The sequence below is a fragment of the Nymphalis io genome, chromosome 4 (assembly GCF_905147045.1).
Source record: "Nymphalis io chromosome 4, ilAglIoxx1.1, whole genome shotgun sequence".
Classification (NCBI taxonomy): Eukaryota; Metazoa; Arthropoda; class Insecta; order Lepidoptera; family Nymphalidae; genus Nymphalis; species Nymphalis io.
In genome coordinates, this window is record NC_065891.1 from 12,853,788 (window position 1) to 12,871,061 (window position 17,274).

Here is a 17,274-nt window from a genome sequence, read left to right on the forward strand (position 1 = left end):
AAGATTAAATATATCGACTTAAATAATTTCGAGGCGGGTTTAGACCATGAAGTTAAAGTTGACCACGCTTTGTATTTCACCAAAGTGCGGCCAATCCAGGTGCTTGTGAATAAAGTGGCTCAATAAAATATGTACACAATATAAATTATTTCTGTTTCGTAGAATAACGTAGTATTTTTGTACGTCAGGTTAAAACTGTGAAACCTAATAAAACAAAATAAGATATACTAAAATATAAGGTGATCTTATCGCTTTCAAGCAACATTAGGGCAAGCTTAACCCATCGCTTTACCAAAAGCTTCATCCATTGATATAAGGCCCTACCACAAAGAGAGCTATCTTATAGCTGTTTACGGATTTATATGCACAAATTATGTAAAAGAAAATACAATATCCAAAACATTCCTTCATTCATATCCAGACAACCTTGATAAGAGTGTGAATGGTATTGACTGCTACATTTAAAAAAAGGAATAATAGACTGACTTAAAACAACAACAAAGGTAATCAAACTTGTTATTTTGTTGTAAAAAAAAACAACGAATGGTGTTAGCTCACGGGGAAAAATTAACGAGAATAGAAATTATGCACTACTTAAGTAAGTAGCTCGAGAAAAAGTCTTATAAATTTGTATTGAAGTGACTCTTTAGCAACTGCTTTACTTTTGTTAATGGAAAGTAAATCCAATGCCTTGCAACTTCAGTGTATTAAATCACTAATTTGTTCTGAGTAATAAAGCATGACATTTTTTTATTATTCTGTAAAAATATAAAGAGTTAAGTCGTGAATTGATAGATCATAGTTATTGAATGGTTTAAGTAACCAAATAAATTAAATAATTCTTTATTTACTGGTTACTTACACAATCAAAAAGACTCAATTCTTGGTCTGATAGGCCATAAACAAGTACATTATAATTGCAATTACCGGATGGGAAATACACATCGTATATTGAAGCAAGCCTCAAAGCGGTTAAAGCCTCAAATCCAGATTAGCTTTTGCCAATTAGGAATCAAGAGCCAATACGCCCGTGGAATTAACCAAACACAAATAACTAATGTGCTATTTATAAATCATATGATAAAATGCTTTATATATATGAAGTAAAATAATAAAATCAAACTAAATTTTCTTAACCAAAAAAATCATATTTCGAATTAATTTTAGCTACAAGCGGCTTATTTTTGAACTTTAATTGGCAACCTTATATACACTCAAACGTAAATGATCCACAATAATACAAAAGTATTAACAATAAATTTGTAGTTTAGACCTTCGTTACATATAACCATAACATGCTCGTGCGAGAGCATTTATTATCTATATTAATTATATTTATATGTAACAAGATTTTGACTATGTTGGTTTCGAATTACTGTTGAGCAATATTTATATTTTTGCTGAATTTTAAAGTCAAATACCTACTCTTTATTTACACCACATTTGAAAATAAAACATTACACAAACGGAACAACATTGAATTATATAGTATATTGTTATCATTATTTATGTACAGTAACAGTAACAGCCTGTTAATGTCCCACTACTGGGCTAAGGCCTCCTCTCCCTTTTGAGGAGAAGGTTTGGAGCTTATTCCACCACGCTGCTCCAATGCGGGTCGGTAGAATACACATGTGGCAGGATTTCAATGAAATTAGACACATGCAGGATTCTTCACGATGTTTTCCTTCACCGTCAAGCACGAGATGAATTATAAACACAAATTAAGCACATGAAAATTCAGTGGTGCTTGCCCGGGTTTGAACCCACGATCATCGGTTAAGATTCACGCGTTTGAACCACTGGGCCATCTCGGCTTTTTTTTTTAATATATATATTTATGTAAATATATATATGTAATATATGTATATATATTTATGTAAAATAAATAAATACTAATTCGATAAGAAGTTTCAGGGTCAGCTTGTATAAAATATGTTGAATGTTTTCGTTGAAAATTAATAAAAAACAAATTGTCTCTTACGAAGATTTAAGTGAGATAACATTTTAACGAAACGCTTAATCAAAACATTTACTTAAATTTATCTTGCTTTTAATAAAAATACCTACTTAATCTTTATTATTTTTTAGTGTTATCCTCATTATATTTATATAATGAGGGTAATATTAATATAAATCGCAAATCAGACCCGGTAAGGCCAAAAAATACAGTTTTAAAGATAATTTCACTTAACCGTTTCGAGATATCAGGATTATTATATTGCTGTGTTGGTTAGTAAGCCAATTACAGCCAGGGACATCTTAATAATTTCAATCCAAAATTAGACAAATAAAATAGCTTATTTAACTGCCGTTATTTTCGCCGATAGTTCTCGGGTATTTATTTTTGTTGACAGTAATCAAGTTCGTGTAATGCTTCTACATTGATGTATATACATATATGTCGGCGAATGGACGGTAAGACTCGGTTTATAATATAAATTTATCATTCATTTACTTTCTTAACTAAAATAGCAAAACAATTCAGCGCACGTTTATAATAATATAAATTTAGTTGTTGCTACAATCACTAATATTCTTCTATTTTCAGCAATAACAAACCGTAAGACTTCTCGTCATAAATTCGTTATTATATTTTTTACACGTATACAAATTAAAATTTAAGGTTTTTACTTTTTTTATATCGTAGAGTTGGACCTGGGTTAAAGTTTTTTTTATTTTATTTTTTAATTTGGGAAAAGTTTTATATAGAAAATTTGTAACATGAGTTTTAACGTGTAAATGTGTCGCATTTAATAAGCTTAAATTGTTTGAATTACAGCCTATAAATGCTGTAAATCTAACTATATCTTATAATTCTACGTTTTTTTAAATTATATTTTTACTCAAATTTTTTTAATTTTTAACCAATTAAAAAAAGAAGCAAAAGAAAATTTAATAGTTTGGTGCGTTTTTTTTTATCTCGAAATCGGACAATTTGGAGGATTTAAACTCTATTCCAATATAACATTCCAGTAGGTCCCTGGGTCTCTTGAGAGCCCCCGTCCTTCCCGGTATGGGGGTGTTGTGTTACGCAGACGACACCCTCATCACCGCGACGGGGCGGGACTTTCGGGAGGCGGCCCGCCTGGCCGAGGTCGGGACGACTCTCACCGTGGACCGAGTGGAAATGCTGGGCCTGAGGGTCTTCATCTCCAAAACGGAGGCTCTCCTCTTCCACGGTCCACGGAGAGGCCCCCCACGCGGGGCGAATATCACCGTCCACGGGACGGTGATCATGGTGCAGGCCCAGATGAAATACCTGGGCCTGATCCTGGACGGGCGATGGAGATTCGGGCAGCATAACTCGGCTCGAAGCTCGTCAATACCGCCGCCGCCTTAGGCCGCCTCTTACCCAACGTGGGAGGACCGGGATCGCTATGCCGGCGCCTCTATGCCGGTGTAGTGAGGTCCATGGCACTGTACGGTGCCCCGATATGGGTGGACGCACTCACCGCACAAAACCGGGCTCTCCTGCGGAAGCCGCAGAAGGTCATAGCGGTGAGGGCAATCACGGGATATCGGACGGTGTCCTGGACAGCGGCGACCCTCCTCGCGGGCGACCCGCCCTGGGAACTCCAGGCGGAGGTGCTCGCGGAGGTGTACCGTTTCCGGGCCGAGGCGAGGGAACGCGGCGACCGTCCAGGGTCGGCAGAGGTCGGGCGGATCAGGGCTCTCGCCCAGCAGGCCCTGATCACCCGATGGGAGGAGGACCTGGGGTCCCCCACGGCGGGCCTGGCGACAGTGGAGGCGGTACGTCCCCACTTGAGTCACTGGGTCAAAAGGAAACGAGGCACGCTCTCGGCTCAGGCTGACGCAGGTGCTTACCGGACATGGCTGTTTCGGTAAGTAATCTGCACGAGATAGCGCGGCGGGAAGTGTCACCCTCCTGCCACGAGTGTGGTGTGCCATTCGACACGACGCATCACACCCTGACGGAGTGTGCCGCGTGGGGGCCCCAAAGGCATTCCCTGGCGGCGGTCGTTGGAGGAGATCTCTCCTTGCCGAGCATCATCGACGCGATGCTCGGAAGCGAGGGGTTCTGGTCGGAGATGATCTCCTTCTGCGATAGTGTGATGTCACAGAAGGAGGCTGCGGAGCGGGCGCGGGTAGAAGATGCCGCAGCAGACCCGATCCGCCGGAAAAGACCGGGGAGAAGAAAAAGGCGCTATGCGTACCTTCTCCCCCCGCCACAATAGGCGCCGCCGGGACTAGGGGGGGTTCCCAGGGTACTATGAACCCTCCCTAGAGAATGGAGGCCCGCATAGGCGGGCCAGCCGTCAGAGCACCACGGTAGCATGCGAAAGCGATCCCGTGGCGCTCCTCGTTAAGACGGAAAGGGTACCGCTGGTTTTTTAGTGGGTATCCAGATGTACGGGGCGCACTCGGCGCCTTGGACAACGGCGAGTCCCACATACCCCCCTACTGTTCCCGTGGGGGAATAATGTGTTTTTCCAGCGTTAAAAAAAAAGAAAAAAAGTAGGTCCCTGGGTGACCCCATGTATTATAAGCTTATGAGCCATTCATTTATTAATTTTTAGATCATTATTTGGACTTAACCGGTATTTCACTAAGGAAATAATATAATATCCCGTGATATAAGCTACATTATATAGATCAAGCGACGCGACGCTAGGCTGTGCGTGGCTTAGGAAGTGTAATATAACTTGATCTATTAATAGTTCGAAAACTTATTTACAGCTTAGAATATGTACCTAAGTTACATCCTGGGATGTAATATTGCAATTAATCCCCTAGTAATAAACCCTCCGTAAAGCAACAATCACAAGTAGCACGAGAGATTAATTTTTACTTTATTACAAACAATAAATATAAGTTTAATTTTATTTTATAAACCTTTTGAACTTGTATTTTAATTATATTTATAAGAAAAATTGATTCCGAAGTAAAAGATTTTTGTAATTAATTTGTTTTGACGCGATATTGCATACCTTAATTATGCAGGCGTTTAGCTCAAAAAGTATGAATATGAATTTATCTGGGTTCAAACCCTGGCAAGCATGACTGAATTTTCATGTGCTTAATTTTTGTTTATAATTCGTCTCGTGCTTGACGGTGAAGGAAAACATCGTGAGGAAACCTGCATGTGTCAAACTTCACTGAAATTCTGTCACATGTGTATTCCACCAACCCTCATTGGAGCAGCGTGGTGGAATAAGCTCCAAACCTTCTCCTCAAAAAAGGAGAGGAGGTCTGGACCCAGCAGTGGAATATTCACAGGATATACGTTCAATTTTTAAAAAAGGTCACTAAATCCGATTACAAAATATAGCTGAGGAGTATATGTTATACAAACTCTACTGTCAAAATAAATAAATTAAATAACTTACTTGGCCCCATCTGGAAAAGCCATTACTCCAAGACCCGAGCAGAGACCACTAACCATGGCACCATCAAATCTCGTCCCGTCAGGTAACACGAGGTGGCCCATGCCATGTTTTTGACCCTTAGAACTCCACTCCCCAACATACCGCGTACCATCTTCATACTTGTACGCGCCTGTTTTTGCGATCCCAGCATCGATAACTGAAAAGAAAATGCCGAAAATAAATGGCATCATTGACACATCTGTTTTAACATGTATGTACAATATATATTAAACATGAAGTCAATTTATGCATATCATGAAAATTTGGTAAATTTTCATGTTGGTTAATCTATTTAGCAGGACAAAGATTAATAATATCTATTGTGAGGATGACGTCAATTTAACCGAAATTATTTTTGATGCACATTCACCCTGGAACGGCTGCATATATATTAGACGGTTTGACGGTTTAGATATTTGACGGTTTTTTAAATGATTTTTTAAACGAAAAGACGATTTATTATATTAAACAATCTATATTTGCATTAATTTAATTTCGATGAAAGGGTACAACTTCACAGCTAATAGTTAAAACATACACGCATGTAAAATAACGTTCCAAAAATATTAATGTCTTTGGTAACGTTTTCCTTTATGATAGAGCACGACGCAAAATGCAAATTTTATTAAACCCCATAATGATTTCCAGAGCATGATGTCCACAAATGTTTTGGATTCTGCTATGGATATAACAATACAATACTATCGATCAAATTTAACTTTCTTAATTAACTAGTCGTGTGGCTGATGTTATTTATCATATCCTAGGAAACATACGACTTTTCTAAATTGTTAGTTTTTGGGTAATCTACTTTAAACCATCACATTGAAAACTCCACCTCGAAAGGTCGAATTTTTAAATATAGTAAGAGTAGAATGAATCTCGGAAAACATTCAACAATAGCTCGAATGACATGATTATTTAACGCAATACCAACAGTGGACATGGACTAAGACACATTTTTTTCCTAAAACGAAATGTTGTACCTTCTATTCGATTTCATTAATATTAATCTATTTCTATTTTTGCATACTGTGTTCTCCGGTAATTGGGGGTACATTTAACCATTGTATAAGAATATTTTTTTTTTCCCGTATACAACTGAATTTAATTGATAAACAAAAAGCTAAGCATGTTTGACATCAATTAGGAAATTAGGAACAGCCATTCTATTGGGGTATTAATATCTAAAAAAACTCCCATACAGTTGATATTTATTAATAAAAATAAACTTTACCACTATGCTAAAAAGTTCTTTAAATAAGAACTACATCCCTACAAACTTTCATTCCCTAATTTACCCCAAAAAAGCTTTTACTTATTCGCAAATAATCACGTTCCAAAAGTTTGGTTGTTAATATGTTTCTGAAGCTGCGATTTGAAATTTTAGATGTGCTGGTAAGTCAATTTTATAGTCTTGTTACCATAACGAATTAGGGAAATAAAACTGTCTCTGTTAACACAAACCAAATTCTCATTTTGAATTATAAGCAGATTGAAGACAATGTTGTAAATAATTCTGTCAATGACATAAATGAAAGAGTTAATTATCATCACAGATTTAATTTCTTTTACTCAATCAATTATTTCTAAATTAAGATATTCTGCTTTTTAATTTGAAAGTATAAAATAATATTACAAAGACACGTTTTTGGAAAAAGTTTCATAACTCTTGTAAGAATATTTAATTACTGTCTTGTTATCCATTCATAGATTATTAGTTAAATTCCCTGTGGATATATTAAATGTGTATGAGTGATTCTTTATTCTAAACAAATACACATAACGCTTAAAGCCCTTATTTGTTAAGACTAAGTGTAATAATAACCCTTATGTTTTCCCATATCACCCATATCAATTTCTTATTGAGAAATATTTTAATTCTTTCAAATCCTCAAATATCTTCATAATGACTTGTCGTTTTTTTTATAACTGATATACATTCGAAGTACAATTTATATGTATAATTATTGTATATAGCATTTATTTTCTTAATAAATGATTCATTAAGGAACCTGCAAAAAACCCTAAAATACCTTATTTTTCAGTTTTTATTTTTAAATACAAATTACCTACTGGTGGTAGGGCTTTGTTCAGGCAGCATCAGATATTCTATCGCAAAGTAGCAGTACTTGGTATTGTTGTGTTCTAATTTGAAGGGTGAGTGAGCCGGTGTAATTACAGGCACAAGGGACATAACATCTTAGTTCACAAGGTTGGTGGCGCATTGGCGATATAAGCGATGGTTAACATTTCTTAAAAAGCCAATGTCTATGGGCGTTGGTGACCACTTACCATCAGGTGGCCCATTTGTTTGCCCGCCTACCTACATTATTAACAAAAATTAAAGCTCTTTTATCTTTTTTTGTTAATAAATGTATTTCAACCATTTCCAGTATTTCAAATTAATTAGCCTACAAACCTCAAATCGCTAACCTAATTAATATGCTACTGCATGTTCATGTAGTATTTCGGACACAAATGTATATTTTAATTCAATAATATCTTGTGTCTAAATCGTTAAACTTTGATTTAATGAAGGATTTTTTTTGTCAAGCTAAAGTCAGTTTCTCTCAAATTAATAAAACTGCTACAGTTAATAAAAAAATGACTTACCGTCGGCCATGTTGATTGAACAAACCCCAGTAAAATACTGAAAGGTTTCTCTTCACATTGTCCTAATCAAATTACTTTAATTCTATTGATAGACTGAACGGATTTGTACGATGTGTTATAACTAGTAATTGTACGAGACTTTGTTATCGAGATATTTCACTTGAAGCGTAAACAACATTATATATTAGTCGGAATATAATATTCGAAATATAAAATATTCGAAATATTCGAAATATAAATATTTTTCCTGATTTAAATACAAACAATATTACCATTCATCAATTAATGTCTGTATAAATATATGTGCCAAGTAACAGAAGTGTCTTACTTCTGGATAAACGTATCCTCATATTAAAAACGTGGTTTAGATTTCACTTCACCACTCTGCTCTAATGTGGGTTGGTGATTATACGTATGTTAGAATTTTATCCGATGGTTATCCCCGGTATTTATTTCGACGCTTAGCTTAAGATTTATAAAAACAAATTGGGCTAGCGAAAACCCAGTGATGTAACAATACAAGTAGATTGTATAGTTTTTTAAATCACTATAAAAAAAGAAATATTTGACAATGTTTAAGAACATATAAATAAAAACTCATTACATTTTTATACTTTAACTTTTAAGCTTTCTTTTTCGGTTCATCTCTTAAGATCAATAAATCAAACAACAATAGTAAGAATGACGCACAGTCTTGCAGTCAAGCCAATTAACAGTTAAAGTAATTGTAGGCTAATAGCCTGAGTACAACGGCGTATCCTTATTAGAGCCACGTTTGACTAATCCCAAAGACGTTTGGGAATATCATCGTATATGGTATATAAACACATTTAATATTTATTTAATAGGTAAGGCAAGCCAGTTACGTACCTTTTTTATTGTGTTTGTCAATCGATTATAATTTTTATTTTTTATTGGTTGGTTTTTATTTTAGTTTAGATCTGGTCAATAACTAGATCTAGGGCTATTATTTTTTTTATATTGGAAATAAAAGTAGAAAAATAATATACGCAACATTCAATTCCATATTTGTTGTCTTCAAATTTTTAAAAATGATTATGGTTAAATTCGACCACTACGGGAACTTCAGTTTACATAGGTAAATACTTAAATGTATGATAATGACAAAGATTGATATGACCGTAGGGGTATTGTAATGATATTAATAAATACAATATTTTTTATGAACCGTACGGGTAAAATTAAAGAAAGATGATATATTAATATTCATAAAATTAGAATACAATTTGTTTGCCGCGATCCTCCGCTAGACTTAGGCATCTCCCAAAATTAGCCCTCAGAGCTCCTAATTCATTACGTAACCCCACAGCACTATCTTCCTGCCATTTTTTTCAACTCATCCGTCTCCAAAGACTCTCTCAAAGACTGATTTAACTGCCATTATATTTCGAACAATATTGAAATCAGGATACTGACACTTCTGTCAACAAATTTCACAAGATTTGTCTGCAACTCCGGTTCCTTTCCAAAAACTCTTATATCTAATTTCATCCTTAAAAACGCTCCAATATACTTTGTAATTGTGTACTAGTTACATTAATTAAGTCCACTATTCGTTTTGCTTAATGTCACGCCACGCCTTGACGAGTATATTCAAAAACAACTTTTAGAAAGTCTTCGTTTTCCCATAAAAAAGTTTCCTGTTATCTTGAGTTTGTCTAATTTCGTACTGAAACCAATAAGACAGAACTCGTTGAGGTTATGCGGCATTTTGTGCTAAGTGTGAGATATTTTATATACGTACATATTACTTCGAAACGATAGTCAATCGCCATACATTATAACGCAAATCATGAACTACCCTATCTAATAAATCTTAATCTATGACAGATAGGGTTGTCACTTAGTATCATTAAGTTTTTTAAGAAAATTACAATATTATTTATTATATTGTGTTCCTCTTTAGAAATAAAAGTATTCAATTAGATGTAAGTAATAAAAAAAGACGACTCGAACGAACGCCTGAAAGTCCACTAACACGCTTTTTTGTCATTTATATAATCCTGTGTTGAGTATTATGTATTATTTATTAATGTTTATTAACAAATGATTTAAACTTAATATTATAGAAACGAATATCTTGTACCTGCTCCGGGAATGATTTATTAACTTTGCGAAGTCGGAAACTTGGAGCTTTAAGCTTAACACTGTTTATTGAAGTACCTACATTTATATTCCACTTTTGTTTACATTTATTTTCTCTGTTCTAAATTATAACATAAATACGGGGTTTTAAATGGCAAAAACTAAAAATAACAAAAACAACAGGGTTTAAGCGCTGTTTTTTTTGGAAATATTCCGGCGCCACGTACCCAATGTTTTTTTTGGAAATATTATGCAAGCTCCACATACCCCTTTTTATTTTTTTAACGCTGGAAAAACGCGTTACACGTTTCTCCCACGAGAACAGTGGGGGGTATGTGGGGCTCGCCGGTGTCCAAGGCTCTGAGTGCGCCCCGAACATCGGAATACCCACTAAAAAACCATCGCTACCCTTTCCGTCTTAACGAGGAGCGCCACGGGATCGCTTTCGCATGCTACCGTGGTCCACATACCCCCTCACTTTACGCCTTGACGAGTATATTCAAAAACAACTTTAAGAAGGTCTCCGTTTTCCCATAAAAAATTCCCTGTTATCTTGAGTTTGTTCAATTTCGTACTGAAAACCGGGGAAACGCGTAAATGCGTTTTTCCAACGAGAAAAAAAGAGGTTTTAAATGACAAAGTTATTAGTTTCATATAATGATCTATATTTGTGGTAAATCCTTTAATAAATTTTATCTATATGTTTCATTCTATGATACATCTTTAATTATGTGGAAAATTAATGAATCCTTGTTAAATAATGCGAGTCACGACTAAATATATTTTTTTCGTAGATTTTACTGGTGGTAGGGCTTTGTGCAAGCTCGTCTGGGTAGGTACCACCCACTCATCAGATATTCTACCGCAAAACAGCAATACTTGATATTGTTGTGTTCCGGTTTGAAGGGTGAGTGAGCCAGTGTAATTACAGGCACAAGGGACATAAAATCTTAGTTCCCAAGGTTGGTGGCGCATTGGCTATAAGCGATGGTTGACATTTCTTACAATGCCAATGTCTCCTTGTGGCCAATGGCCACCTGATGGTAAGTGGTCACCAAACGCCCTTGCCCAGGTGGCCCATATGCTCTTCCACCTTCCTATTCTATAAAAAAAAAGATTATTTCCATATCTGACATTTATTTATGATATAGTTAAAGGAACGGTCTCGCAGCCCTAAGGTAGCAAGCATAATAAGCGTGTCGCCTTTTCAAAGACGTTTGACCAATCTAACGCTTCCCGTCGCTACAATTCCAGCACAAAATGCAACGGACAAAGGTAGCGCAAGTTCAGGGACATTGCATTGTCAAGCGATTTACGCTGACTTAAACACTTCTTTGTTTAGCTACTTGATTGTGATGTAATCAAATGACGTACTTGTAAGAAAGTTTAAAAAAAAAACTTGAATATTATAGGAAAAGTTAAATTAATCCACAAAAATGATGTTAAGTTTTTGTTTATCTATTATGCATCAGTTTTAATAAAACTTTATATTTTGATAAAATATATTTATACCCTGATTCTAAGTCACATTATAGTCTCTTAAAGATCGCAGAGGAAATTTATATAATAGAAATTCATATTCTGATAAAAAACAGTGAGAATTGTAAAAAATAAATTAAATCTAAATCACAAAGACGACCACCAGTTATTGGCCACCGTGGCCGAAGTCGGTCTGGAGGATGTTATTATTTTCCATCACCGTCAAGTATGAGATGAATTATAAACACAAATTAAGCACATGAAAATTCAGTAGTGCTTGCCCGGGTTTGAACCCACGATCATCGGTTAAGATTCACGCGTTTTCACCACGAAGCCATCTCGGCTATTTCACATACGTAACATTTTTTTTTATATATTTTTTTTATATGCCCCGGGATGGCAAATAACTCTACTCCACCTGATGGTAAGTGGTAGTAGAGTCCAAACGCGACGACGGCCAGTACATTCGGGAAGAATGTTCTGTACTAGCCGTCCCCGCCTTGCCGGCCCGCAAGATGCCTCTTCACGCCTCGTTTGAAGGAACTCGTTGAAAGGAAAGGGTTGTAAGAGGAGGGGAACACGTGAGCTGGTAAGGAATTCCATTTTTTGGTAGTGCGACAAAGAAAGGAGTTGTTTATTTATTCATAATATTAAATGAATTAAATCTATACAACAAGTATATATTACGAGTATATTAAAGCGTTACATTATTAATGTTCGTCTAAAATGATCAAATACCTCAAAGTTATTTAATTTAAGCTATCAATTTGTATAGGCTATTTGAAACATTTCATGATAAACGGAAATTTAAAAGCAATGAAATAACTGAACGTTATATAAACAAGGTCACTGTTTTCGAGATGGTGGTGACTATCGATCCACACCAAGGTCGAACCGCATTGGAGTTATTAGAATTAATAATTTAAAACAGATGTGTCAGCCTTTTATAACAGACTTTATAATTTGTCATGAATCGAATAATATTAAGCTGATAATGAAAATATGTTTTATTTTAGCATTCATAAGAACAGTATTATTTGGAATTTAACAACTATCTATAAAAATACGAAGAGGAAAAAATTGAAAAAAAATCACCAGTATCTAAGACATGTAAATATTTCAAAAGAAACTATGCTACATTTTTCTTAAACGACAGTCTTTTCGTTTATTTTGAGCTGACAGACAAACCAATTGCTCTCATGGGTTGTCATTATAATTAGTATCAGCCAATCAACTTACATTCATTAAGATTCTACATTTTTTTTTAAATTACAAGCCAATGATACAAAAAACTTAAAAAAAGCATAATAAACACGATATGACTAATTATTTATAACTGTATACTATCACTTACAGGCTAACTCATCTTGTGTAATACATGTTTACATCTTAATCTTAATATTTTAAGAACAATAGAAAAAAATCACTCATAAGTATCCAATAGTTAGAGTGAATTAGATAAAAGAATGAAAGAGTGGGATTAGCGTGATAAATTATTGATTTTGTAGTAGTATAACTTATAATTGGATGGTACCCTACCCACACAAGCATTTTCGTTTTGTTAGTCCTCTCGATATTCGGGTATAAGTCAGTTTTATCAGTGTTTTTGTGATAAACATTCAAGCCATTTTTACTAAAGATAACTCTTCATTACTTAAGTATAATCATTTCCGTGTACATAACCACATGCTGGCAATGTGGTTGTGCCACTTGAGACGACATTTTCACAGTCCTTATAAGCTATCAGACTTGAACGTTTTGTGGATCGTGTCAATCCACGTTATTTTATTTTCTTTTTATGTGTCATTCGAGTTCCAGCCAATTTTAATTAAAATTAAAATGTAATGTGTTCTCACCTACATAATTATTATAAAACAAAGTTCCCATAAGTGCGATATACTTGACAACTACCAAACTAATTTTTATACAGTTTTAACCAATTAATGCAGTGTTTCCTAAGGATTTATATAAAGCAAAGGTGTGTGGGTGTATAGATTATTAAGATTTTAAAAATTAGCCGAAATATGATAATAAATGTTGAAGATGTTGGACTGGGTGCTTTACTGACGTATGCCACATAAACCAATAGGGTTATACGTATTACTTTCACTGGTAGTAGGCTTTGTGCAAACGTCTGGGTTGGTACCACCCACTCATCCGATATTGTACCGCAAAACAGCAGTACTTGTTATTGTTTTGTTCCGGTTTGAAGGGTGAGTAAGCCAGTGTAATTACAGGCACAAGGTGCATAATATCTTCGTTCCCAAGGTTGGTGGCGCATTGGCGATGGTTAACATTTCTTACAATGCCAATGTCTATGGGCGTTGGTGACCACAAAGTCTAAATGATAAAAGTATTGAAGAATTGACACGTGTTTATTTTCATTCTTCTGTTAACAATATATAATTAAAAAACAGGCCATGTTCTAGTTGAACTCGCGCACTAAGGGCTCTATAATCTTTGGACTAAGATTGTTATTATTATTATTTGTCATGACTATCGTAACAGTGACCTGGTTGACAGATTACGTGGAACTATGGTCGCCATAATTAGGTACAACTATTACTGTTCCAAAGAGGCAGCACTGTTACCAGCAGACAGGCAGCATAAGATTCGTACCTTAAAACAACAGAAATATTATTTATAATGTGAAAAATAATACCCTAATTATTACTACGTGCGAGAATGAATGGCGAAAGAAGCTGATGGAAGCAAATTACCCATAAAAGTACATCAGAATCTCTACGATTTTAAGTAATGCTTGAAAACAGAAAGAAAGAAAAATATATTTTAAATCACTTCTTAGGTTTTCATAAAATCCCTATATACGATCTTGCCTTCCAATGCGATGGGAATTGAGTATAAAAATATTCCTGTTTTGAAATCTGATAACAAAAAAGTCGTCAAATAAAAATTTTATTTGACGACTTTTTTTTGACGACTTATGTTATCTAAAGAAGTAATAAAAAGTTGATTGCATCTGGATTTTTTGTTTTAGAATATTTCTACCTTCGTATTAAACAAGGCTTTTAAAAGATTGGCATTGGCTTGTAAAATAGATTGAAAATAAAATTATTTTCCATATCTTTGTAAGTTCAAGGTGAATTTCTTTAAAAGGCACGTATTATGTTTTTAAAAAACCTTTCAAACTGAATTGTGGTGGCTATATGTATACAATATAAATACCGCAATATTTTCACAATGGTTATTTTAACTACACATTTTCATCGGTTCTCACCTTACGAACGAGAATTCCTAAAGTAAATATTTTGACGAGATTCAATTTTATTCAATTTTGTGCTTTAAATGCTAAAACGCTACGTCTCATTTATACAATACAAATTTTACTTGCAAAATTTTGGTAGTTTAACAATCACCTAAACCAAGTATCGCTTATAAGTACGACTTGGGATTGCGTTTCAGTAAGTTTTATTGATTGTAAATAGTTTTGTTATACGACTAAAACATGAAACGAAAGGTCGATGCTCTTAATCGTGACTAACGGAAAACTTAATATTTATTAGCTGAATATATTTTGATAACCTAATTAGCTGATATTTAACGAAGTCTCTTAAGGATTTTTTTTCTTTTTTTTCTAAGGTCCTTTGCCACTGCTTCGAGTAGTATCATCGTAAAAGCGCATATATTTAATATAAAAATAAATATAAAGACTTCCATAAATCTAACTTGGACATCCTTAATTCAAGAATCACTTATCACTATTTAATATAAACATATTTATTATTTTGAAGTGGGAAATATATATTGGCTTTAACTATTATTTCCATATTTTCAAACCGCCTTTTACTAAGACTTAAGGAGACCAAGTAACGTTAAATTTTAAATAAATAAATGAAAAATACTCATAGAAAAGACCAACATTGGAAGTGCTGATTCATTGGAAATAAATATATTTACTTCCACTCCACCTATATTTACCTCACCATAGTATGTACGAAAATGAGCATATATTTAAACACACATTTTCTCGAATTTGATATTATATATAGTTCTGTGACCTTATACCTATTTTTTGCTTAATCAATGATCACTTATCCAATATTATATGACATGTTAACATTTGGTAAACTATGGACAATGATATAGATAAAATCTAATCGATGAGTTAAAACCAATATTATGCCATTATAATTTAATACAAAATAAAACTAACTCAACTAACTTGTTTAGTTAAAGCTTTGAAGTATTATGGAGATATAATAAAGGTTGTTTTATGTAATAAAGTCATTCATAAGGACATCGATATTACCGTAACAGCCTGTGAATGTCCCACAGCTGGGCTAATGGCCTCCTCTCCCTTTTTGAGGAGATGGTTTGGAGCTTATTCCACTACGCTGCTCCAGTGCGGGTTGGTGGAATACACATGTGACAGAATTTTAGTGAAATTGTATACATGCAGGTTTCCTCACGATGTTTTCCTTCACCGTCAAGCATGAGATGAATTATAATCACAAATTAAGTACATGAAAATTCAGTGGTGCTTGCCCGGTTTTGAACCCACGATCATCGGTTAAGATTTACGCGTTCTTACCACTGGGCCATCTCATCTATATATATACATACATGTACATATACATACATACATGTACATCCATATTGGTTCACAGAATATTTATAATTTTATATCTGTAATTTTTTTTATGTTACAGGCAGGTGGTCGGACAAACGGGCCACTTGATGGTAAGTGGTCACTACCGCCCATAAACATTAGCATTGTAAGAAATATTACTTACATCGCCAATGTGCCACAACAATACTAAGTACCAACCAAGACGGGCTCGCACCTAACACCGAGTAATCTTTTCTTTAATAAGTAATCTGTTTTGAAAATTCACCCAAATTTACTGATCCGATTGACAAGAAACTTTCGCATCATAAAAAAATATAAATCTTAGATAATTTTAAGTTGTTGTCTACAAAGGAAAATTTCGGTTAACTTGGGTGAGTTACTTTACTTTTAAAAATGGCCACTATCCGCTAAGATTTTGTAATGTTATACTTTTTTCAGATAAGTTAAAAGAAATTTCATGACTTTTATAAATTGTATGCGATGAGGTTGTCTGGTTGACGATTAATGGAGAATATTCTTGCAATGGAGAATAGTGGAAAAGTAATTTCAGGAAAGAAATAATAAAACACGTTGGTTATCAGAAATAATTTCAAAAATTGTTCTTGCAAAGGAAATTCTGAAAGTGAACTGTATTAAGATGAATTGATAAATTATCTCAATGCTGTTGATATACAGATGATGGCTTGAAATAAATAATTAATTCATGATACGAACAAAATATGAACGTAATTGACTGTAGCTATAATATTTTCAGAATACCTATGTGTGTGTAGTAAAAATTTAATAAAAAATGGTTAGTATGCAAACTAAAGTGGACCTCCAAAACAAAACAGAAATATTTGTATTGACATTGTTTTTTTTAGTTCCTTTTCATTTTCTTTGTTTTATTGTATTACCATCATTGTTTCCGCTGACAAATGGTAGAGTTTTAACTAATAGTCATAATAACTCAAGGGATCGAATACGATCTCTGGAGGCACCAGCCACTCCCCGATAAGCTTTTGAAATTGATTATTACGTTATTAAAACTAAAAGTTTGCTTTGCCACCCCAAAACTATTTGAAATTTCATGGTTAAAATGAAATTTCACCT

At 34.4% G+C, this 17,274-nt stretch overlaps 1 protein-coding gene and 1 long non-coding RNA gene across 2 annotated transcripts in view; one reads left to right on the forward strand and one right to left on the reverse strand.

Annotated features, from left to right (window-relative positions):
* Nucleotides 1-8,069, reverse strand: part of LOC126768164 (MORN repeat-containing protein 4 homolog) — a 14,007-nt gene extending 5,938 nt beyond the window's left edge. Inside the window, exons 1-2 of the mRNA XM_050486107.1 lie at nt 8,007-8,069; nt 5,352-5,547 (exon numbers count right to left, since the gene is read on the reverse strand). Of these exons, the coding sequence (XP_050342064.1) occupies nt 5,352-5,547; nt 8,007-8,016 (206 nt within the window). The 5' untranslated portion in view covers nt 8,017-8,069. The remainder of the gene's footprint in view (nt 1-5,351; nt 5,548-8,006) is intronic.
* LOC126768170 (uncharacterized) overlaps nt 7,549-17,274 on the forward strand; it is a 259,312-nt gene continuing 249,586 nt past the window's right edge. The window contains exon 1 of the long non-coding RNA XR_007669214.1: nt 7,549-7,605. This is a non-coding gene — a long non-coding RNA (uncharacterized LOC126768170). The remainder of the gene's footprint in view (nt 7,606-17,274) is intronic.